This window comes from Trematomus bernacchii, unplaced genomic scaffold (genome assembly GCF_902827165.1).
Source record: "Trematomus bernacchii unplaced genomic scaffold, fTreBer1.1, whole genome shotgun sequence".
NCBI lineage: Eukaryota > Metazoa > Chordata > Actinopteri > Perciformes > Nototheniidae > Trematomus > Trematomus bernacchii.
This window is the reverse complement of record NW_022987476.1, coordinates 1-25852: the sequence shown is the minus strand read 5'-3', so window position 1 is coordinate 25852 and position 25852 is coordinate 1. Positions and strand designations below refer to the sequence as shown.

The 25852-nt window shown below is 40.0% G+C and overlaps 3 protein-coding genes across 3 annotated transcripts; all 3 read left to right on the top strand.

The window, feature by feature from the left end:
• The first annotated feature begins 30 nt into the window (after positions 1-30).
• On the top strand, positions 31-6986 carry LOC117494181 (aconitate hydratase, mitochondrial-like). Its single transcript, XM_034144950.1, has 5 exons — positions 31-318; positions 2724-2917; positions 4921-5053; positions 5284-5405; positions 5509-6986. The coding sequence occupies exons 1-5, from the start codon at positions 303-305 to the stop codon at positions 5638-5640; spliced, it is 597 nt and encodes a 198-aa protein (XP_034000841.1). The 5' UTR covers positions 31-302; the 3' UTR covers positions 5641-6986.
• Positions 6987-7968: 982 nt separating this feature from the next.
• LOC117494190 (cold shock domain-containing protein C2-like) lies at positions 7969-14248 on the top strand. Its single transcript, XM_034144963.1, is given in 7 exon segments — positions 7969-8088; positions 11734-11901; positions 11903-11946; positions 11948-12079; positions 12870-12897; positions 12899-12993; positions 13310-14248. Coding segments are annotated over 6 exon segments (480 nt in total). The 5' UTR covers positions 7969-8088; positions 11734-11883; the 3' UTR covers positions 13473-14248.
• A 6320-nt stretch (positions 14249-20568) lies between these two features.
• Positions 20569-25095, top strand: LOC117494196 (heat-stable enterotoxin receptor-like; the record flags this gene model as incomplete). The annotated part of the gene is given in 5 exon segments (XM_034144976.1): positions 20569-21020; positions 23226-23338; positions 23937-24004; positions 24208-24423; positions 24977-25095. Coding segments are annotated over 5 exon segments (712 nt in total), but the record flags the coding sequence as incomplete, so codon positions are not given.
• Between the last annotated feature and the right edge of the window lie 757 nt (positions 25096-25852).

Sequence of the window (25852 nt, the reverse complement as noted above, 5' to 3'; positions counted from 1 at the left end):
CTTAATGTCTTCTTTCCACTTCTCCCTCCTCAGATTGTCACTTGCCATGGCGATCGCCGGCACATTGAACTTTGGACCCGGAGACGGATTACCTCACAGCCGCCAACGGAGAGAAGTTCATGCTGGACCCCCCCTACGGAGACGAGCTTCCCTGCCAAGGACTTCGACCCGGGCCAGGACACCTACCAGCACCCCCCCCCCCGACGGCAGCAGCCTGAAGGTGGACGTCCAGCCCGAAGAGCAACCGGCTGCAGCTGCTCACAGACCCTTCGACAAGTGGAGCGGAGGAGGACCTCGAGGACATGAGGATCCTCATCAAAGGTCAGAGCCTTTTAAATTAAAACACCTCCTGTTGTAGTTAATGTATTAAAGGGTCACCTATTATGCAAAATCCACTTCTTCATGTCCTTCTTTCTAACGTCAACATGTGTCCCCTCTTCTTCATGTTCTCGTCTACAGTCAACATGTGTCCCCTCTTCTTCTTCATGTCTCTTCTAACATCAACATTGGTCCCCCTCTTCTTTCATGTCTCTTCTACATCAACATGTGTCCCCTCTTCTTCAGTCTCTTCTAACATCAACATGTGTCCCCTCTTCTTCATGTCTCTTCTTCATCAACATGTGTCCCCGCGTTCTTCATGTCTCTTCTACATCAACATGTGTCCCCTGTCTTCTGTCATGTCTCTTCTACTCACATGTGGTCCCCTCATCTTCTTCATGTCTCTTCTAAATCAACATGTTCCCCTCTTCTTCATGTCTCTTCTACATCAACATGTGTCCCCTCTTCCTCATTGTCTCTTCTACATCAACCTGTGTCCCCTCTTCTTCATGTCTCTTCTACATCAACATGTGTCCCCTCTTCTTCATGTCTCTTCTACATCAACATGTGTCCCCTCTTCTTCATGTCTCTTCTTCATCAACATGTGTCCCCTCTTCTTCATGTCTCTTCTACATCACATGTGTCCTCCAGTCTTCCTTCTTTCTTCATGTCTCTTCTACATCAAACAGTGTGTCCCCTCTTCTTCATGTCTCTTCTACATCAACATGTGTCCCCTCTTCTTCATGTCTCTTCTACATCAACATGTGTCCCCCTCTTCTTCATGTCTCTTCTACATCAACATGTGTCCCTCTTCTTCATGTCTCTTCTACATCAACATGTGGTCCCCTCTTCTTCATGTCTCTTCTACATCAACATGTGTCCCCTCTTCTTCATGTCTCTTCTACATCAACATGTGGTCCCCTCTTCGTTCATGTGCTCTTCTACAGTCAACATGTGTCCCCTCTTCTTCCATGTCTCTTCTACACATCAACATGTGTCCCCTCGTCTCTTCATGTCTCTTCTACATCAACATGTGTCCCCTCTTCTTCATGTCTCTTCTACATCAAACATGTGTCCCTCTTCTTCATGTCTCTTCTTGCATCAACATGTGTCCCCTCTTCTTCATGTCTCTTCTACATCAACATGTGTCCCCTCTGTGGAAAGAGACTCTGAAAGTTTTCAGGAACAAAGATTCTCTCTCTTTTTGTCCTGATCCATTTTATATAAAAACCTGTCTGAAAATGAGCTGATCAGATTTTGGCCACTTTATGATGTCATAAACGATGTTTTGGCTTGTGTAACCATTAGCCAATCACCAACCAAGGTAACCCCCCCCCCCCCCCCCCCCCCACCACCATATCAACCTGAATCTCCTCCTAGAGCACCATTGAGTTCTTTTTAAACCAAATCTCTCTCAGAGGGGCGTGGGGAGGGGCTTCCTTATTTTCATCTAAAGTAAACAGACAGAGAATCAGCACTTTTGAAACAGGGCTGAAACAGAGCTGAAACAGAGGGGATTATGGGATGCTGCAATGATCTGTTTGGTGTTTCAGCCAATCAGAGACAGGCTCTGTATATATCTGAGACCTGTAATATATTGATGAAAAACAGTATAATAGGGGACCTTTAATGTTCTCACTGCAGGACTGCGCGATAATCTTGAATATACTCAATCTACGGGTGGCTTGCTCAAAGTGGGATGTAGGAAATCAGTTTTGAACATGGAGTACACATTTTTATGTCATTTTCTTATAGGACGCTGTCAAAAAGTGGCTTTAGCGTCTCACTTGTCTCGCAGAAGTATCTAAAGGGAAATAGATTATATGGAAAGATCTGGAAAAGAAGTGAAGCAAACAAAGCAAAGTTAGACGTGTTGGAGTCTGAATAGATGTTGTATGATGTGCCTCCACTTAAAAAAAAAAAACATGTTCAAACTATCCCCCACATAGTTTGAACTGATTTTAAAAATAAAAGCCACCTTTCTCTGAACATTATTTCAATTTCTTAATCATTTAATAAATCACTTTCAGTCTGTCAAAATGAAATAAGTAAAGAAACATAATTAGTTAAAAGTAAATTAAGTTACTCATAAGTTTTATAAACTACTGTGTCCGAACTGTCAGAATTTCAATCATGTCAATATTCAGTTAAACATTTTTATAAAACACAAGACCAATATCGCTTCTAAATGAGAAGAGACATTCTGAAAATGTCTTCTATTAATGAGCTGCGTTGCCTCTAAATTCACATTAGTGTACTTGAATGATCACAATGGTCTGATCGTTCACATCAAAGGGTTACATCAAACCACGTTGTTTTAGTGGAAAATGTTGTGATATAATGATTGCAACATTTTAAATCTATTTATATCACTGGGATATGTTAATAATTGATTTCTTCTCTGCAGGTGAAAGGGAAATGCACGACAGATCACATCAGCGCTGCCGGCCCGTGGCTGAAGTTTCGCGGTCACCTTGACAACATCTCCAACAACATGCTGATCGGAGCCGTCAACATCGAGAACGAAGCCATCAACACGCTGAAGAACTACCTGACGGGGGAATACGATGGAGTCCCTGACGTGGCCCGCCACTACAAGGTGAGGGGAGATAGAGGGAGACGTAGTTATTGGCCTAAAGCTGATCTTTAACGAGACACTACTGATCTCCTCAGTTAGTCTGACCTTTAGCATTGTAATAATTAAAAAGTGGGATTCACAAACTTTAAAGGGGACCTATCATGCAAAATGCACTTTTGTACGTCTTTTATACATGAATATGTGTCCCCGGTGTTCCAGGGAACTCACCAAGTGTCAGAAAACACAACCCTCTCTATTTTCCTCCCATACCCCAAATCTCTAAAAAAGGGGCTGCAAACGGATCTGATAAAAACTGATCCAGATTTGAACACTGTCCTGACGTCAGGACGGTGGCGCTACGGCTATTGGGCCAACTCCACCAATCAGGAGGGAGACAGCCACGGCCATTGCCGTTCGAAAGCGCTGGAGACGCTGTAGTACATATGCCAGGCCTGTAGATGGTGCTGTTCTCACTGAATCAGCCCTTGCTAAAACAGAGCTAGAAATTGTCAAATTGAGCAAGATGAGGCATGGCTAAAATGCATGATCTGTTTGGTATTTTGAAAAAAGTATAAATATGCCTTATATAGGTATGGTCCTACACTATATTATTCAAATATAGCATGATAGGTCCACTTTAAGTCATTCTCCAACTTCTGCATTTTATTTATGCTCTGAACAGAATCGCGTCCGTCTCGTTGCTTTAACTTTTTTGTTTTGGTCCTTTTTTAATCATTATGGAATAAGGATGTCGTTTTTTAATGTTTGAAACTCAAAAGTCGCCAACTTAGAATTGAGGGCTCATACTCAGACATAAATATAGTAGGGCTATCAGTCGATTAAAATAGTTAATCGCGATTAATTGCAAATTAATCGCACATTTTTTATCTGTCCTAAATGTACCTCAGAGGAATATTTTTCAAGTTTTGAATACTCTTATCAACATACGAGTGGACAAATATGCTTTATGCAAATGTTTGTTTATTATCATTTGAACAATGACAAATATTCTCCTGAATATTCTCAACACAACAACCTGGAATCTCTCTCTCTCTCTCTCTCTCTCTCTCTCTCTCTCTCTCTCTCTCTCTCTCTCTCTCTCTCTCTCTCTCTCTCTCTCCCCAACCCTGTGTACTTCTCTGCACTGAGCCAGTTGCTCAAACAGACAAGCCTTGTTTACAGTGGTCGCTCCTCTGTCTTCATACCAGTCAAAGCATGAGACTGAAGTTCCCACTGTGGGTCAAAATAATGCGTTGTGATGTGCAGTCGACACGTTGGATGCGATCCGAATTATCTCACGCAGCCCCTCGTCCTCCACAATGTTAAGCTGTAGCCACCCATTTAGCTATCGCTGTTGTTGTCCAGGCGTCTCCCCGGTAAACTTTAAAGCGCAAGCGAGCGGGGCTGTCAGCATCAGCTGTGTGCTTGGCTTGCTGTTTAAAACACCTTTTCTTGTATCCATATCTCTCGCTAGAATCTCCCACCATCCAACTAACAACAACGTCAAGCCTTTGGGCTCTGAAACTACGGGGCGGCCGAGGACAAATGCACATGCGTTAATCGCACGTTAAAATAATTAGTGGCGTTAAAAAAAATGTGCGTTATTAACGAGTTAACTTGACAGCCCTAAAATATAAATATATTATTGTGTACAACTCCTGTTTTCCCCTCAATAAATTAACCGCTTCTCTAAAAACTGGTGATGGCGTTTAGAGCTGCCGTGATTATTTAATCAATCATGTAGTTGATAAACAAAAAAGAATTGGCAAACATGTAGGAAAATCCTGTCTAAGCAAATATGAGGGTTTTCATCGCTATCATCACCATCGTTATTTGAAAATGTTTGGGTTCTTAACCAAAAGCTCACAATACTTTATACACAGTAGCTGCTGGGAATATAGTTAAAGGAAAATGAAGCGTCATGTGCAATCCATCGAATGTTTCATTACATCAAAAACCTAACAATACATTTCTACAGCAGGAGTATAAATCTGATTAACACTGTTTGTCTTTTCCTCCTGTAGGCTAACGGTGTGTCCTGGGTTGTGGTCGGAGACGATAACTACGGCGAGGGCAGCAGCAGAGAGCACGCTGCGCTGGAGCCCCGACACCTGGGAGGAAGAGCCATCATCGTCAAGAGCTTCGCCAGAATTCACGGTACGGCACGATAATGGGAGGAAATATTGAACAGTTTATTTACAATGAAATCACAGCATGTTGTAATTTAACACTAACACTGTAGTAAACCAGATTATTCAGCCTTGCAAAGAAACATACGCAAATGATCCCACAGCTTTAATTGAAGTTTCAAGTTTGATGTGAATAAACGCATTTCACCTCACCATCTATCCTCTCAATAAACAAACATGTCTCCCTCCTATCTCCAGAAACCAACTTGAAGAAGCAGGGTGTTCTGCCTCTGACCTTCAACGACCCTTCGGACTACGACAAGATCTGCCCCGATGACAAGATCTCCATCCAAGGACTGAAAACCTTCGCTCCAGGAAAGGTAAACAGACATAACAGACAGTGGTTGGTTTGTTTGGAGTTCATTTTCTACAGCTGTGCATGAAAAGTGTCTTTTTATATCAACTTCTCCTTGTTCTCCGCAGCCTGTCACGGCGGTGTTGAAGCACAGCGACGGCAGCGAGGAATCGATCGTTCTGCTGCACAGCTACAACGAGACGCAGATCGAATGGTTCCAGGCAGGATCCGCCCTGAACAGGATGAAGGAGCTGATGTGAGGAGCCCAGAGCAAACACGTGGAGGAGTGAGGAGGATTTTCAGGGGAGAAGGGGGGGGGAACAGGGGGGGGAAGGATGAAGGATGAAGAATTTAGTTAATGATTGCTCCGTCAGCTGCATCAGAAATGTGTCGCTTTACCTCAGAGTTACGTGTTGATAAGTTCAGACGATGTTGATGAGGGAACAAAAGCAACTGCTCTGCGGTCAGTACTGTACGCTGCTAAGTCAAACGGTGAAAACCAACTCAAAATCAGTCTGTTGGACCCACACACACACACACACACACACACACACACACTTTGACACATTAAGCTGATAACGTTACTAGAGCTAAGCCAGATGATCACACACTTGTTGGAGGATTTTGTTGCACACACTGCATGAAAATGTGTCATTAAACCAACCCTGGTGTAGCAGACCCAGCTGATTTGTAGTTATTGCTGAAAGGCATTCTGGGAAACGTAGGCATGGGGCAGCTTGAGAGAAAGTTGATTGCATTGGGAGCATCTTTTTTTAGCAAATGATGTCTTTTAATCACAGTACACATTGTCAAAAGGTTACAGAGAACAATTGCAGACTTTACTTCATATACAGAAAGACTTGTACGCTTTAATACTGTGTGTAAGAACAAAGTGAAACTCCTATTCTTCTTCCCTGATTCCATCACTGCCACCTTCTTTAAACTGCCCTCCCGATCAATCCTAAACCTCTCAACAAGGTCAAAAGCATCTTAAGGTTTCCCCACACCTTGTTAGTTTGTTTGTTTATTTATTTATATATTTGATCTTGCAAATGGTTCACATGCTGCATGCTTTTTCCATAAAACTCTTTTTAAATAACACACGGGTTAAACATGGACCTGTGTGGTCTCCAGTGCCCTTTTCTGCAGGGTAACGTGTCACTGTTTGTGTTCCTTTTTACCTCAAAAAACAAAACTGAATTGAAAAACAAAACATCGGTACAATCAGTTTTGTAATGGTGCTTGGAGAAATTCATAACTGATGTCAGACTGTAAATTATCCCTTGCTTTAAATAAGTACAAAGATAATAACTCCAGATTACTATGACAGCTGTTTCTGGTGTTTTTAAGTGGATGTTATGAACCCAAACCGGAGTACAGATGAGAAACAAGATGTGTTTTAATTCCCCTTTACGGTCCCATCATACTGAAAACATCCAGAGGTCAATCAGCTGAAGGCTAAAACCATTCTCTCAAGGACTGTATGTGAAATGTCTGATTTCTTGTACATTAATGTGTTGTTATTTTTCTCCCAGATTATCTTTTCTGTATTACAGAAATGCCAACGGGTTGTAAAATAAAAAAAATCACAGATCTCATTTATTTACATCGGCTCCGGTGAGTTATTTGTGTTTGGTTTTTTATTGTGTCAAGAAGTTTTCAGCTGCATATTTCTACTCATACAAATCACTTGTTCATTATCATGGTGTCCATTTCTGAATGATGTCATCCCGCTATAATAGGACGTGTGTCTCCTCCTCTTATCCATTTGATAGATGTCTGGAGCTCTTTCAAGGTGTATATCAGTATGTAGAGTCTTTACTTTAAAGAGTCCTCTCCTGCTGATGTTCAGGTGTATATCAGTATGTAGTGTCTCTACTTTAAAGAGTCCTCTCCTGCTGATGTTCAGGTGTATATCAGTATGTAGTGTCTCTACTTTAAAGAGTCCTCTCCTGCTGATGTTCAGGTGTATATCAGTATGTAGTGTCTCTACTTTAAAGAGTCCTCTCCTGCTGAGCCCAGTTTGCTCTGATTGGTTAGCTGGCCGGCCCTGTTGTGATTGGTCAACCGCTTAGAGATGTCCCGCCCCTTAGCCTATCACATACAATGTGTTGGAGTGCTTGCCAATAGAAGCACATGTGTTACATAGTGATGTCAATATGTTCAGGAAGTAAACGAAGGAGTCCAATGGAGTCGTTTCAGTTTTACATGCACTAAACTCTATAAAACACACTAAAGGAAAGGAAAAACACCCAAAACGAGTTTGTGGAAAAGCTGCATGTAAATTGAAACTTCTTATTTGAAAGATATCTAATTGAATAAGCATTTATTTTATTTTTGCCGGACATTCATCATAGCTCACACACAGCTATAGAGTAAATGAAATAAATCTACCCTCATTTCCCTTCTTTAAAAAAAAAAAACAACCCTAAAGTAACATCTCCATGCATGAGGAGAACAAAGAGGTGCCTGTATTGAGGGTGAAGCCCGCTGTTGTTTTTTTTAGCACAGTAACCCCCTGCACCTCCTCCGTCTCTCCATCTCTGCCTCCCTCCCTCTCACTCGCTTTATCCCGCCTGTGTGTGCACATCCATACCAAGACCCTCTCACTTATTCCCCGCATGTCCCCGGAAATCATTGCATAACCTGGGGTTCGTATCAGGGCAAGACACGGGTCTGACTGGCGGATAATCGGCGCTTTTTTACGGGTAAGTAATCATGAAATCGATGGGTGTTTGTGGAGGATTTGTAGCTTTTACACAGCCGAGTCTTTGATTCTCTCTGTGGGGCTAGACAGCGACATTATTGTGACAAAAATGGCTTTATTATAGCACATATTTACCCTCTTTTCTGTGTGTTTTTTATATTGAAACACGCCTTTTGTGCCACATTTTTGTATACATTTTTGTATACTCGTCTTATCTTCTCCGAAGCTGAAGAGAATGTTCTGGAAACAAGGCGCCTGCAGGGGCTTTTATATTGAAATGAATTATTTAAACTCAGCCAGCTTTCACTCTCAAACGCATCAAACCATAAAACACTGTTTGTGTGTAAAAATACTTACAAAAAGGCTAATTTAAAGTTTAAAGTGTGTGTGTGTGTGTGTGTGTGTGTGTGTGTGTGTGTGTGTGTGTGTGTGTGTGTGTGTGTGTGTGTGACGTGCCTCCCATGCTGATGCACAGGCATGCACAGTGTCCATGGTTTCACAGGGAGGTGCTTTTGGCCTTTTGTCTGTTTTCTTTTCAAAGCTCCTCAGGCTCTTTTCCGCCACTGAATACTCTTTCAAAACAAAATCCATTTACTGGTATACTCTTCCTCTTATCCCCAGAGGAATATACTCTTCCTCTTATCCCCAGAGGAATATACTCTTCCTCTCCTTGTAGCTGTCAGAATCAACATCAGAATTCCTTTATTTGTCCCACAACGGGGAAATGTACATTATTACAACAGCAGAAGTATAGTGCAGATAAAGTAGAGAGAATAGACTTACATATATTAAAACAATAACAGAGTAGGCACCCGTTATTAATAATACAAATCACAATAAGTAATAACAAAGAGTAGATCAGTAGTAGCAGTATATTTTAAGAAAAAGTTACGTACAAAATATAGAAGTAGCCGATAATGTTTACAGGTTGTAAATGAATTACACACGGATATATTGCACAGAGTTTTATATTTACAGGCAGTCTTCTCCCCTGTGTGTGTGTGTGTGTGTGTGTGTGTGTGTGTGTGTGTGTGTGTGTGTGTGTGTGTGTTTGTGTGTGTGTGAGATTACCAACAGGACCCCATGAGAGTAAAAGCCCCACATCATCAGTCATCTGCAGAATCTGTCAGCTCCATTAGTTTACAAACGTTGATGGTGCTGCTGGGAACACTTGCCGTAATTGGACAGAAGCCAACCTGTAGCTTGATAGAGAAAATAGGAAACACTTACAGTATATTGATTTGGCTTTGCAGAATAACCAACGCAAGCAGGAAGGCATCCATCATGCACGAGTTAACGCATAGTTAAAATCAAGTTTATTTTACGCTTAACCTAACTGTAAACAAGGTCTTCCTCCTAAACTGTCATAGTTTACCTTATGGAGACCCTTTTTTTTGCATTTCTGAAATGTTTGTGTACCTTAAACTCCAGTCAGCTAACCAATCAGAGCAGACTAGGCTCTGGTTTCAGACAGAGGGTGAAAAGAGGTGCTGCAGCACAGGCAGTATGAGAAAAATAAAGAGCTTTTTGAACATTAAAGCATGGAGACATATCCCAGTAGAGACACTACATACTAATATACACCTGAACATCAGCAGGAGAGGACTCTTTAAAGTAGAGACACTACATACTGATATACACCTGAACATCAGCAGGAGAGGACTCTTTAAAGTAGAGACACTACATACTGATATACACCTGAACATCAGCAGGAGAGGACTCTTTAAAGTAGAGACACTACATACTGATATACACCTGAACATCAGCAGGAGAGGACTCTTTAAAGTAGAGACACTACATACTGATATACACCTGAAGATGAGTTATCTTTAAAGCCTCCGCCCTGCATGCACACACTCTGCTAAATTTAGACTGACAGGGAGGCAGAGTGTGATACTAAATGGATCCCGTGGGATTCACTCTGACACTGAATTCATCAGACTTGCCAAACATTCCTCCTGCAGATGTGACATCAACACTAACGTTCACGAGGAGGTGGCTGCTCATCGTGACACCATGTGTGTGTTGCAGGTTTAGCGTCTGCACATCAATGCCCTGCAGCTTTCTGCATCGTTAGTGAGTGAATATGCAGCTAATGATGCACACAACAAATCCCATTTACTACGGGATAATTGTGTTTGTGTCGTGGCACGGTGCAGAGTTTAATCGACCAAAATAAATGACGCTTCGGAGAGCAGTTTGTTGTTTTAATACAAACTGCAAAGAGCAATCCTGTCATGGATGTCAGTCTTGTGCGACAGGGAATTTTAATATAATAGCTCCCTCCAGGGAATGATTGTTATTTACGTAATGTTAGGACGTTTTGACAAGCAAGCTATTACAAGGCCTGTTGCTGGGAAATCCAATGATATTTTCGTACAAGGAACTCGGAAAGACTTTTAAACCGGAGGAAATCAGGTTTCGGTTCATTTCAGAGCAGATGTATAGGTCTGTTTTTGATCAGTTGTATTGTTACAGTACTAACTTGACAATTTAAATAATATTTCTCCCTATGCAGTTATAATGGCGTCTGTCTGGAGACATTAACATTTTTTCCTCATTTTAAAAGCCGTCTGATTTCCTAAAAAAGACAAAAATGTGTCAAAAGACCATAATGATATTATATATTAATGGGATTTTCCACTTTCACTTAGGTACATTTTTAACTAACTTCAGCACAGATAAAAACTACCAAAATATGTATTAATTTTAAGAATTTTAACCCATTGAATACCAGTTTGTTTACAAAACGCAACTGTGGCTTTTTATGAAAGAATACTCAGAAATGTTGTTATTTGCTCAATTATTTGCTTTTTTTCAAACAATCTGGGTGAATGACCATCAATCAGGCTGAATTATATGTAAAAAACAACAACAATTTAGACCTTATTTAGACATTATTGTTCTATTAATATAAAGGAAGGTCAGGTACTCTTTAAAACAGATGGTAGTTATGGGTACTTTTTACTTAAAGTGGACCTATCATGCTATATTTGAATAATATAGTGTAGGACCATACCTATATAAGGCATATTTATACTTTTTTTTTTTCAAAATACCAAACAGATCATGCATTTTAGCCATGCCTCATTTTGCTCAATTTGACATTTTTTAGCTCTGTTTTTGTAAGGGCTGATTCAGTGAGAACAGCACCACCTACTGGCCTGGCATATGTACTACAGCGTCTCCCGCGCTTTCGAACGGCAATGGCCGTGGCTGTCTCCTCCTGATTGGTGGAGTTGGCCCAATAGCCGTAGCGCCACCGTCCTGACGTCAGGACAGTGTTCAAATCTGGATCAGTTTTTATCAGATCCGTTGCAGCCCCTTTTTTAGAGATTTGGGTATGGAGGAAAATAGAGAGGGTTGTGTTTTCTGACACTTGGTGAGTTCCCTGGAACACCGGGGACACATATTCATGTATAAAAGACGTACAAAAGTGCATTTTGCATGATAGGTCCCCTTTAAGTACATTTCAAAGCCCTCTTTACTTTCACTTGAGTAAAGAAGTTTAGTCAGTACTTCTACTTTCACCAGAGTATTTTTAAACACGAGTATCTGTACTTCTACTTGAGTAAAGGATGTGTGTACTTTTGACATCTCTGTTTATAAACCTTACTTTCTTTCCACCTTTGCTCATATTTTGCAGGTCATTGTTGCTCCACCTACAATAAAGCCCCCTCCTCACACTGTTGCCATGCAAGAGGTGTGACCCTCCTTCCTCTTCTTCCTCTTCTTCCTCTTCTTCCTCTTCTTCCTCTTCTTCATCGGGACAGAAAGCAGAGAAACCAGATTAAAGATGTCCGACCCCGACACCCGCCTCCTCTCCGGCGGCGGCCACCCCGCTGCCCCTCATCTCGCCCCCCCCCCCTGCAGCTCTCCTTCCCCTTCCACAGGGAGGGCAGCCGGGTGTGGGAGAGAGAGAGGAAACCCCCCCCCCAGCCCCGAGAGCTGCCCAGCCCCCTGCCCACCAAACGCACCCGGACGTACTCAGCGTGAGTAGAAAACGCCTGGAAATCAAGTTTTTACTCCTTTGTATCACAAATACATTTCTATACAAAAAGGGACTACTTTCTCTGTCTTATATGAACGTTTACATCAATGTTGACTCTTATAAATGTATATTTGAACTTCAATTATGCAACAAATATAAGTAAACTACATTTTTTGTTATTAAAGTTTTTATGTATGAACATACATGGTACATAGCTCACATGACATACAGAAAGAGGAAGGTCAGGCTACAACACATGTTAGTTAAGTGTTCCTGGTTCAAAGGTGTAAGATTACCAATCAGACACTACAGCGATCATAACATTAAAATAATAACAACAAATGATGCTTGATTAGAATAATTGTACAGAGGCCCTTTTGTGAGAGTCCTACAGTCAGGCTACTAGTTAGAGGTCAGGTATTCCACAAAGTAATCCCAACTTCCTAGAACCACAGGTCAGTAAATTACATTTTGAAATAATATGCTGAAAACCGCTTCCATAATCTGGTTGAAAAAAAATCAGAAAATGATCTCTCTCTCTCTCGAGGAGAGGGAGAGAAGAAGGAGGAGAGGAAGAAAAGAGAGAAGAGAGAGCGAGGAGAGAGAAAGACGAGAGAGAGAGAGAGAGAGAGAGAGGAAAGAGAGAGAGAGAGAGAGAGAGAGAGATAGAGAGAGCGATAGAGAAGAAAGTAGAGAGAGAGAGAGCTAGCTCTCTCTACTATCTCTCTCTCTCTCTCTCTCTCTCTCTCTCTCTCTCTCTCTCCTCTCTCTCTCTCCCTCTCTCTCTGCAGGACAGTGCGAGCGAGGTCAGGTCCGGTATTTTAAAGGAACTTGTAAAAACTTCTCCAGGTCTCAGGGTCACGGCTTCATCAAACCGTCTCACGGAGGAGAAGACATCTTCGTCCACATCTCTGAGTGAGTGAACTCTAGTTCAGTAAACACTGCATGTATTATACATCATATGACAGGGGATGCGTTCTATTACTAACACTACCTTACTATTTAGCAATGCCAAAAATACCAGCTTGTCCTACTATATCTGATCACTTCCCAGCAAGCGTGTGTGGCTTTTATGACCCACAATCCATATTTACAAAAGCAAGAAATGTTTCGAGAAAATCCCCTAACTTTATGGAAGTGTTGAAATCATTTTTACCTACCGAGTACCTACTTGGAGCACACAGTGCTGACTCATGAGTTAACAAACTATTTTGTGTGTGTTTGTTGACAGCATTGATGGAGAGTATGTGCCTATGGAGGGGGACGAGGTCACGTACAAAGTGTGTTCGATCCCACCCAAGAACCAGAAGATCCAGGCTGTGGAGGTGCGGCTCACACACCTGAACCCCGTCTCCAAGCACGAGACCTGGTCCGGACAGATCATCAGCTCCTAGACCAGGACCCACTGGAGAGGAAACAGGGATTTATTTAGATGTTTTTTGGAAGAAAGATCGACCTGAAGTGTCTTGGTTATTGAACAATGATGGGTGGAGTTTGAGGTGAGGGTTGGGAATGAAGCTTTGAATGTATACGTCTGAATGTGCTCCTTTGATGGTCAACATTAGGGTCATGATAAGGGTTTTATAATAAGGGATCAGGCTTTGTGCAGTTTTACTTTGACCTAAGGAATATATTTTAGCTCGGAAATCAGTGTTTTCTAGAGAAGTGATGCCTTCAAAGAGGCCCAGTTCAGCTATAGTGGCGCTCCACTTTGCACACTACAGGCAGGAGAGTTTACATCTCAAGGGACGAGCTACAGACTCAGAGCAGTGCAGGAATGAGTCCTGAAACACCAAAATGAGTTAGCATTCTAGCACTTCTGGTTCTCTCGTCTCTAAGTCAATGTTTTTTTTAACATGTTTGTGGATAGAAGCCTAAAATATGGTCTGTGGTTAACACAAGCTTTAGAGATTTAAACTTTTTGTTCTACGACATGAAATACGTCAGTAAATACCCCACTGGTGAATGTCTGAAGCTTCTACTTGTCTTTCAAACAGCGGTTGCTAACAAGTGTCTAAATGAGGCTAATAAAAGTAATCTTGCCTAACATTAGCCGCCTTTAGCTTAGCTGCAGTGACGTGAAGTCATGTGACCGTGCTGTAGTTCCTTTATAGCCTAACGTTAGCTTTTTACTTATAAGGTATTTCAGTCCGACAACTCACGTGTTTCTTAATATGTTTATTATAAGCAGCATATAGTTTGAGTTTGGCGTCTAGGCTCGGGCCTCATCACTCCACAGATTTACATTGAACATTGAGTGATGATTAGATAACTATCCCCCGAGCCTACAGGTGGAAGCTGGGGTGGTGGTGGGGGCAGGCGAGCAGCAGCAACATGAAACACAGCAGCAGGAACATGAACGTAGCAATAGCAAGTGAACACAGCAGTGGCAGCAGCATGAGCGAGGCAGAGGCAGGAAGACCTGGCAGCTTCAATAGAGTGGCATGTTTAGGAGAATGTGTTTGGTTGGTTGTAAGAGGGACGAGGTGCGTCACGTGTTAATGTATCATTGGTGCTCGAGTTGACTGCCTGAACTAGCTCGCAGGCTTCGCCCCATTAACGCTTCCAAAATCAAGGAGGGTTATTTTTTTAACATTATCCTGGTGAACAAAACGTGTAAGTATCATACTGTAAACATGTGTTTGACACAGAGCTTGTTTTCTGCAATATTCCAAAATCCAATGGAAAAATCCCAATGGCTTTATGTCGAGGGAACCAGGAAGATGCTAACTATCAGATCATCTTATAATAAAATGACTTCATACTTACAACACTCAACAATGTACTCCCTGCAAAAGACATGGGAGAAATGCACAATAATGCCTTATTGGTTCTTGTGTTTACAAAGTCGAATCGAGATGGTTGCATTTGTTATCCCTGATTACAATGAGGAATCCCTGCAGAGAACCAACATTTGAAAGTGATTTCAGATGCTCAGCCCTGCAGGAGCACGGCTGCCAGATGGAAACAATCAATGCACTTAAAGTGGGAAGTATAGCTGACAGAGACCCAAATAGCTCTTAATGCGTTTTGGCCTCGAGAGCTGCGTTAGGCTCTATAAATAGGGAATCATTTTCCTTCTTAACAATGTAGCGCTACTGTATTCTGTCTTCTTGGCAAGTGTAGAAATCCAGTGTTATTGTAGCCAGCTCCTATGACGGTCTGTTTTTGGAAACGAGACCAGAGGGTTTTTGGTTCAGGGAGGAAGGTCAGGGAAAGGATGGAGGATGGAGTGATTATCTGTAGACGTACTCGAGATAAAGCGTGGTTTTAAAACGTTACGAAGCATATGTAATCTGGAGGACAATGATTAAAGTCAGAAGAAATGAAAATAATCAACAAGTTAGATTTCAGAGAGCTGAGGAAGGTTGAACATGAGGGTAAGTTTAATAAAACTGTGAGAAAAAGAGCAAAAACAAAGCTTCCTGATGTACGTTTTAAAAGTCTATTTATTTATTGACTTATTTATTTTCATTTGTAACTACGAGACCATCAGGTGTTTGGTAATTAAACGCTGCATTTATAAGTATTTGTGCAAATGTAAGCCTGTTTGAATACACTGCACACCTCACTCTAATGATACTACCCTGTTAATATCTCTTTAAAAAACCCTTTCTAATTTCTACACACTCCTTGTCTAACTTTTAATAACTATCAAAAATAACAAGCAGTTTTTGTGTTTTTGGAAATCGGCATGTTATGAGCTGTTCTTTGTAATTTTATATTAAATGTGGTGATACATGACTTAACATCTTAGTAGCACTCTGCATTATACTGGTTTCCTTATTGTGAGAAAAACACATTTGGTTGTTTTCGCAAGCACTTTTGATTTTGGCAAATCACTGTGGCACTTTCTTCTGTCATTCATTTTGAATAAAACTTTATTTGATAGCATAAAGATTGTTCTGTGCTTATTTTGTCTTTCTACTCTTCACTTATATCAAGGTTCAAGGTTCTTTATTGTCAATCTGACATAGCTACAGAGTAATTATGTAGTTGAAAATCTTATGTCACAGGCTTCTCCAACAATGCAACATAATAACATAATAACAATAAGAGCAAGAGCAATACAAAAAGAATAATAGTTATAAAATAAAATAAAGTGATGCAGTACGAGTCTATATACAAGTTATTGGAATGATATATATATATATTAGGTATTAGATACATACTACTGAGTAGCAGATGAATGTTTGAAGTTGTTTCAACAGTTCAATTGTTTAACAGTCTCACTGCCCGCGGGAAGAAACTGTCTCCGAATCTTCTTGTCCTTGCCCGGATGCTGCGGTAACGTCTGCCAGACGGCAACAGAAAGAACAGTTTGTGGCTGGGGTGATGGGGGTCTTTGATAATCCGTAGTGATTTCTTCCTGAGCCGCTGGAGTAAAGGTCCTCCATGGATGGCAGCTCCGTCCTGGTGATGTGCTGTGCAGTTTTCACCACCCTCTGTAAAGCCTTACGATCGAGGTCGGTGCAGCTGCCGTACCAGGCCGTCATGCTGCCCAGTCAGGATACTCTCTATCGTGCACCTGTAGAAGTTGGAGAGTATCCTGGAATCCATTTTGAACCTCCTCAACCTGCGGAGGAAGAAGAGCCGCTGTCGAGCTTTCTTGGTGATGGTGGTGGTGTGAAGAGACCATGTCAGGACCTCAGTGATGTGGACCCCATAATATGGAGTTATAAGACCACCATAAATAAGAAGAAGTCCGTACATGAATAGGCAAACAACTGGTAGTATAGTATATCTAAATGAGAAAATTATGACATTGCATATAGTATGCCGAAAAAAAGTCCTAGTATAATATGTCGGAAAATCTGAGAGAAATTCATTGTAAGTCAAAAAAGAAAGTAATTGTATAGTATGTCCAAAAGATTAATAGTAGCCTATAGTAAGTCAAAAAAAGTCAAAGTACAATATGTTGGAATAATTGGAGAGAAAGTAAAAGTATAGTATGTCATAGTATAGTATAGTAAGTTGAAAAAGGTCATGTCGGAAATTATGAGAAATGAGTCATGGTATAGTAATTTGAAAAACAGAAAAAAGTTATCGTATATTATGACGAAAAATATGACAAAATAGTATAGTTTCTCGTAAAATATGAAAACATAAAATAAGAATGACTAAAGAGTCATTGTAAACTATGTTGCAATGGTTCATTTAGAAAACTGTCATGGTTTTGAGTGCTCTAAAATGACCCTCATGGTCCCGGTCATCTTCCTGAAGCTGAGCGTGTTTCAGGTGTAAAGAGAAATCAATGCAACAGACAGGGATAATGAAACAATTGAAGAAAACAAACACACCAATAAGCAAAAAGTCCAAAGTCCTGCAGAAAGGCAGGACTTTGGACAGAGTGATGCAGACTTGGTTTGTTTAGTTCTTTGACTTTTCACATTGCTGATATCACCTGAGCCACTTATTGATTCAGTCTTCTACTCAATCTCTGTTTGCCTTGATTTAGGGATGTGTACTTTTCTTCTTTATTTCTGCACGTGTTTAAACAGGAAATGTGTACAAACTGATTTTCCAACACAGAAACACACAAGATGTTTTAATGATCTGTTTTTATTGGGTTTATTATACATATTGCCATCACAAAGGAAACATTATAATAACAATGCCGACACTATGAATATGAACCATAGCAAACACATACACACACGCACGCACACACGCACGCACGCACGCACGCACGCACACGCACGCACACACACACACACACACACACACACACAGAGACTTTTATTACCAGGTTGACGCTGGTCCCTTAAGCGTCACATATGAGCAACATTTGTGTTGTCAAGGAAGTGTGGGAAAAATCTGATCACTAGCAATTTATTACAACATCTAATGAATACACAATATAAAATACTACTACTGAAATATAATAAAAGGATACAATACACATACATTTAATGCAAATAAATACAAATTGAGGTAGATTGTATACATGTGAGTCATTAAAATGAAGATTTAGTACTAATTGAGCAGAAATTGTTGGAAAAACAATTGTCTACCAGAGTAATTAACCTAATTCAGTTAACAGGTGACTGTATTTCAAGGTGTGGATGTGCGTACATGTGAAAGAGATTAACAGATACTCTGAACTGAATCAGAGACATGTGTGTGTGTGTGTGTGTGTGTGTGTGTGTGTGTGTGTGTGTTTTTTACAGCTTGTTATCTGGGATGAGTTTTACAGCCCGATCAACCTTTGCGCTTCTCTTTTCTCTCCTTGGTTTCCTTTCCCCGGACTGTCTATCAGAAATATACAAGCTGTGTGTCTACCTGTCCCTGACACATACAGTACAGTGAACACACACACACACACAAGTGTAAGTGTTTCCTATTTTCTCTATCAAGCTACAGGTTGGCTTCTGTCCAATTACTGCAAGTGTTCCCAGCAGCACCATCAACGTTTCCAGTTTGTAAACTAATGGAGCTGACATATTCTGCAGATGACTGATGATGAGAGGCTTTTACTCTCATGGGGTCCTGTTGGTAATGACACACACACACACACACACACACACACACACACACACACACACACACACCACACACACACACACACACACGCTGCGCACACACACACACACACACACACACACCACACACACACCACACACCACACACACACACACACACACACACACACACACCACACACACACACACACACACACACACACACACACACACAGGGGAGAAGTCTGCATGTAAATATAAAACTCTGTGCAATATATCCGTGTGTAATTCATTTACAACCTGTAAACATTATCGGCTACTTCTATATTTTGTATGGTAACTTTTTCTAACGTGTGCCTACTCTGTTATTGTTTTAATATATGTAAGTCTATTCTCTCTACTTTATCTGCACTATACTTCTGCTGTTGTAATAATGTACATTTCCCCGTTGTGGGACAAATAAAGGAATTCTGATGTTGATTCTGACAGGTGACGAGGCATAAATACAACACCTACAAGGAGAGGAAGAGTATATTCCTCTGGGGATAAGAGGAAGAGTATATTCCTCTGGGGATAAGAGGAAGAGTATATTCCTCTGGGGATAAGAGGAAGAGTATACCAGTAAATGGATTTTGTTTTGAAAGAGTATTCAGTGGCGGAAAAGAGCCTGAGGAGCTTTGAAAAGAAAACAGACAAAAGGCCAAAAGCACCTCCCTGTGAAACCATGGACACTGTGCATGCCTGTGCATCAGCATGGGAGGCACGTCCACACACACACACACACACACACGCACGCATGCACGCACGCACACACACACACACACACACACACACAGGACTAGTCGATTGAGTCATCTGTCTGTCACAATCATAAACCATCTTTCTAAGCACGTCCACACCTAGACACACAATTGGTTATTGAATTGCTGGGTTATGGCCAAAATACATGCAATGAGCGAGGTCACAGTGACTCGTCATATCTAATCAAAGCATAACAATCTACCAGAACCTGATTACATACGATTACACACCCTTTTTCTAATGGTGGTTTGGTGGAGGTATAAAAAAAAAAATGCAATGTAATCTAATGGAGGTAGTCATGCATGTAGGTAATTAGCATCGACCTGCAGTCTATTGATGGCTTTCTGATTAAAATCAAATTAAAGTCAGCTGCTGTTGCGGCATTGGATGTAACATGGAGGATTGTCAAAACTCTAAAATACAAAAGCTATTGGAAAGCACATAACTTCCCCAAGACAAATCAGATCCACTCCAAAATATAATTGGTCATTACTTGGCCCATGCTCCCACCAAGTTTCATGAAAATTGGGCAAGTAGTTTTTCTGTTATTCTGTTGAAAAAACAGACAGACAAACAAACAAACTGAGAACATAACCTCCTTGGTAATTTGAAAATACCTTTTTTTTACAAAGAAGATTTGATTAATATTCTAAGTCTAAATGTGCAAAGAGAAACTAATTCACAAAAAAAATGGGAAAGTATTAGTGGGGCTGAATAATGTTCTTCTATTTAAAAAAAGAATGAATGGATTTTTAAGGTTCTTATTTCTGTATATTTACTTGTTGGAAGATCAGATCAAAAATGGAACAAGTTTAAGTTGTTTTATTTGTGATTTACATTTCAAAAATCTGCAATTTCACAAGGGTTTACCGACTAGCTCAGATCTAGCCAGCTTTGAACATACATCCTTCATGTGTTGCTCCCAATGTGAGTTTCGAACCCAAATAAAACACATTGTATACAAGGACTGTTGTTCAATACCTCCCTATCAACCTGCTGTTGAACATCAGTGCAGCTTATTACAGAAAACAATATCAAAAATCCAGTTATATTATCATTAACTACTCTAACAATCCTGTATCACACAGTATAATCATTAAAAGTGTGTGTTTGAAGCTTGTAATTCATTCAGACCTTAGCAGAACAACAGAGAGAAGGTTATATGGCCCTCCTCCGTGTCTTTAAAGGTTGTACATTAACAACTTCAGGTGGGAAAGGACAGGTGAGCGGCCACTCAGAGGAACACAGGGAGTGTGAATGTGAGAAGAGATCACCTCAGAGAAGGACTTGGGTACTGGAAATTGCAAAAAAACGCTTTTCACGTGTGGATAAGACAACCTTTCTTTGTCTAAGAGGACATTGTGGTGACTGCACTGGACTCTGGATCCGGAACAGAGAAAAAAACAAAAGACAGAATACCAGATCATGGACTCTACATGAACAGCTCAACAATATAAAAAGCCTGGAAATTAGAGAGACTGAAAATGGGAACGTGTTGGTTTTGGTTGTGTTTGTGCGTCTTGGGTTTTGTCGCTGCTCAGTGTCGAGGACGGTGTCTGAATGGGATTGCAATCAATGTGATCCTGCTGGAGGATGAAGAGTCTCCCTGGAGTCTGAGGTTTGTGAGGGGACAAATAGAGAAGGCCATAGAGACAGATTCATCCATTAATGCTGCAGAAGGTAATAAAATACAACATAAAAACCATGTACATGCGTGCAAAGAATTATGCAATGGTGAAAGAAATACTTAGAGGTATTAACTTCAGTAAATGTAGCAATACTAAATTGTATTAAAAATACAAGTAAAAGTCCTGCAATCAACATCTCACGTCAGTAAAAGTATGAACGTATTGGCATCCAAATATACTTAATTTACCAGCAGCAAAAGTATGTATTGTGCATAACTGTTGTGATATATTTTGTAACAATATTTACCATTTATTGCTAGTGTTACAGTTTTTTTAAGCTCTTTTCATAAGAAATTGTCTCACAGTTATGAAAGAGTTTCACTAAACAACACTGTGACTAGAGAAGTCTATCTGTTCAGATATCAGGGGACAAGTGAAGCAATGGCTGATAACAGATAAGATATGATTTAAAGTGTGTAACAGATATGGGTCATGAACAAAAGGGAAGTAATCATCCATAAAGCTTGCTTAATGTTTAAGCTTGACCACTGTTCTATATGATAATAATGTATTAAGTTTTGACTCATTTATACATGGCTGGATTAACCTGCTATGAGCCCCTGGCAAAGATTAATCATTGGCCCCTATTGTTTGTTATTATAAGGTCGAACGCGTATTTATTTAGCATTACAGACCATGCCATTACATTTGATCTGATAATGTGCATTATTTACCCAAACCATTTCACATATAAATCAAAAACAAGGTAGGCTGTCTGAGGCCAAATAACCAACACAGTCTCACGGCATTTCGTGTTATAGTCACGAAATTAATCTATTGATTCGTGTTCACCAACACGATTTCGCCATTTTTTTCGTGTCACACAGAACGATTTTAAAAGCAATGTAAATAATAACAAATTAGAAGGAAAAACACATTTAAAAAAATACAGATTTAAGTATTCTGACACAGAACGATTTTAGAAGCAATGTATTTCTATTGGTAGTATGTTTCGTGCCTGCACCAAATAATAACAAATTAGAAGGAAAAAAAGATGACATAAAATACAGATTTCAGTATTCTGAGGCTCTGAGCCATTTCTTTTCCTCACTGATGGCAAAAAAACTCAGACATTATACAATTTCAAATAAAAGGGATAGGGTTAGGCTTAGGGTAAGAACATGTTTTTATGAACCACACAGCTTCTGGTCTTCCAAGACCCGACCGGACAAAAAGACGTGTTGCAGGCACGAAACATACTACCAATAGAAATACATTGCATTTAAAATCGTTCTGTGTGACACGAAAAAAATGTAAAAATCGTGTTGGTGAACACGAATCAATAGATTAAATTAATTTCGTGACTAATAACACGAAATGCCGTGAGACTGGGTTGAAATAACACAACAAAATACACATAGGCTATAGTCAAATAAACATTCAAATAACCAAACATGAAAAGCTAACTGTACAGCATATGGTTATATGACATTAAAAAGGAAAGTAATGATGATATTGAAATGATGAAAGTAGTGCAAAAATAACCATAAGCTGCTACACATTATGCTAATGCTAATGATGATGATTACGATATGACCAAAATGTTCAGTAAAATATAATAATGCAGTTTTCACATGATACATATATTAACCTCAAAACAACTGACTCTTAATAAAAAAAGGGCCTTTTTGTGGCTCGAAATCATCTTATCTTTTCAGTTTTCCAGCTTGTCATTAGTAGCCTATTTGATCACAGTACCTAGCTATTTAAGCTAACGTTACATTTGTTTGTTCAACCCTACGTTTTGACTGACTCACTAATGTTTCAAGATGACCTTACTACAATGAGAACCTAGTCAAGAGCTGTTAAATATACACATTTCACATGGTAACACACATTATATCATGCTAAAAGGCTATGGCTAGTTAGCTAACCTTAGCTTACACAAGCTAATAATGTGATAAAGTATACAGTCTTCCACACGGTGGGAAAATACTAAAAAGTAGATGGGCAAAACATAAACGTGTATTCTTTTTAGTGTATCTGTAACCTCCCAAAATAATATAATATTAGCTTTTGGAAGTAACACTGGGTAAGGCTACCGCTAATCTTAGTGTGCAAATGTTAGCTGGACATGCTAACATTTGCAGCTTGTGTTACAGGAAGACAAATGCGCACTGTTTAATTCGTGTTTTCTATATTTTTGAATGTATGAAATATTTTCTGCCTTTTTGTTCTTTACCCAAACCACATTAAGATGCAACGTTTAATCTCACGGCTAACTATGGCGGATTCAACACAACCATTTATCGACACAAAGGCTGCCGGAGTAGTGCGTGTGAGGGAGTGGACGAGCTAAAGACGCTACTAGTGAGTACAATTTAACACCCAACAAGACACATAACATACTTGCTAACCACAAGAACACATAAGTAAATGTGTAATTTAAAAAATGAGCCTACATCAAGTGTGATTGCCTGGGAATGTCATGTGAAAAAATGTGAATTAACACAGAAGCAGGATCCATATTTTTGCTATCCTAGACCAGTTACATGTTGTCTGCTCTACAAAACCTTCAAAGTAACATAAATGATGGCAATTTTTGTCATAATTTATAATAAAGTAAGCAAAATGACTGTACAAATATGGTAATTATCGTACATCTAACGCTGATGGCCTGTGTGCTTAGTGTGTAACCTTCAGGGTAAAAAGTTGTATCCTGTAGGAGGAATCTTGACTATGCACAACATAAACAGCTTAACAGTGTCCAAAGGGTCACTACAGATATAATATTAATAGTTTTTTGTTTCAAGGCTATTTCACACTTACTTTAACTGCATCTAGTGGACACAAGTAACTCTGCAAAGAAATTCAGGGTACACAGACGTAGCTATCAAACATAATGTAATCAAATAACTTGACAAACACAGAAAGACAAAAGCTCACACTCATTTATTTTCCCTTGCAGAGTTCAGGCACCCTGGGGTGTGCAGTGATTGGGCCTACCTGCACCTACGCTACTTTCCAAATGGTTGAGTAAGTGCATTTTCTTGAAGGTCAGGTCCACATTTTTGCAGATAAAAAAGGGTTTGCATATGGGATTTTCTTCTTATGCTTCCTAACATAATGTGTTTCTGTATTGGATTTGTCTGTATGATGCACCTTACAATTTCCCCCTCCATACATTATGTCAATATCTATTTATATCTCTTTTCCTCTCCCCTACATCTTCACATCAGTGTTGAACAAGGTCTAAGGCTCAGTACGCCCATCATCTCTGCGGGAAGTTTTGGTCTCACCTGCGATTACACGCTCAACCTGCAGCGCATCCTGCCTCCAGCACGCAAAATCTCTTCCTTTTTCATCAACTTCTGGGAATACACCAACAAGTTGAAACCTATCTGGACGACGACCTATATTTACAAGAAGCCGAGCAACTCTGAGGATTGTTTTTGGTGAGTCCCCTAAAATTGTGGTTCCCAAGACATTTTGATCACTGAATAAGTATCATATTTATGTTAATAACATCATTAATTATGTGCATAACAATCACACCACAGAACAACTGATGAACTGTACAATGAATCCAAATAGTGACTGCAGGAAAGTTGTGTAAAACAAGCATTTTGTAATCATTTTGAGCAGATTATTTCCTGTATTTATTGCATCAGAGATCAGGTTTCCTGTTATTTACAAGTACATTTCAACACATATCGAAGCCTGTACGATGCATTTTCTTTATTTAACAGTTCTGCATACTTAATAAACTCCTTTTCATTTAGACAAATTCAGTATTTTCCTCTCCTTGACGCTTGGCTATTTTATGTTAGGTCTTTGCAAATGTAAACAGGGTACTTTTCTAATGTTTGACAAGGCTGTTTAGCAGCTTGTGTTCAGGCCTGCCTTAATCCTGTAAAATACAAAAAAAAAGTTGCATATCTTTAAAACAAAAAACTGACCTTGGAGATGTCTTAAAAAATGTTTTGGTTTTATGATTTTCTCCTACAGGTATATAAATGCACTTGATACAGACACAAGCGACTTTGCCAAAAAATATCAGAAAACGTCAGTGCGCAAACCAGAGGAACTGGATACAGTTTTGACAGCAAGCAACAGGTCAAGCAACCGTAAGTCTTTAAAAACACATACAGGGATTATTCTATATGTGTGCACGTTTTAAAAAAAGCTATCAGACACAGACTTCTGATAAAAGATGTACCTTTTGTACAATGGGTTGGTTGCCTTTTGTACAGAGTGAACTTTGATATTTATATCCCTAGTTTTCAACATCAACTGCACATGAGAGCAGAATCCGCTGTCTGTTGAACATTATGAGAGGAAAGCCTGCTGACAAGCTTTGTTATAGAGCACATGTGTCAAACTCAAGGCCCGGGGGCCAAATCAGGCCCTTGGTGGATTTAATTTCGGCCCGCAGGATAATTTCTAATTACTATTAGATCTGGCCCACCGGTATATTGCACGTACACCTTCACTCCATCCTGAGGGTCTCCTCAGCTCAGAGGCTGACCCCAAACATTGATGAACTTGCACCCAAGATGAGATGCCAAGTATCTGGCTTGAACTAGCATCACAGAGCAGCACACTGAGTTTACATGGATGTTTCCTTCTGCACTTTTTCTCTCACGACAACAGGACATGTTTGGTTTTTCCTTTGAGGGAAACAGTTTTGTTGAAGCTGTTGTTGGCCTGTGGAAAAATGTAATCATAAGAAATGACTCTGGAAAAGCTGCAGATAGAGCCATAAGAAATGAATGCAACTGATTATTTAATGTTTAATGTTGTTTTTATAGGCAATCATTTAAGCTTTGTTAGTTCCAGGTTTAATATGTGCAATAAGTTCATTTCAATAAGTTTTGCAATAAA

Coding starts and splice junctions, on each gene's coding strand:
- LOC117494181 (XM_034144950.1), top strand. Junction 2,918..4,920: donor ACGTGGCCCGCCACTACAAG/GTGAGGGGAGAT, acceptor TTCCTCCTGTAG/GCTAACGGTGTGTCCTGGGT. Junction 5,054..5,283: donor GAGCTTCGCCAGAATTCACG/GTACGGCACGAT, acceptor TCCTATCTCCAG/AAACCAACTTGAAGAAGCAG.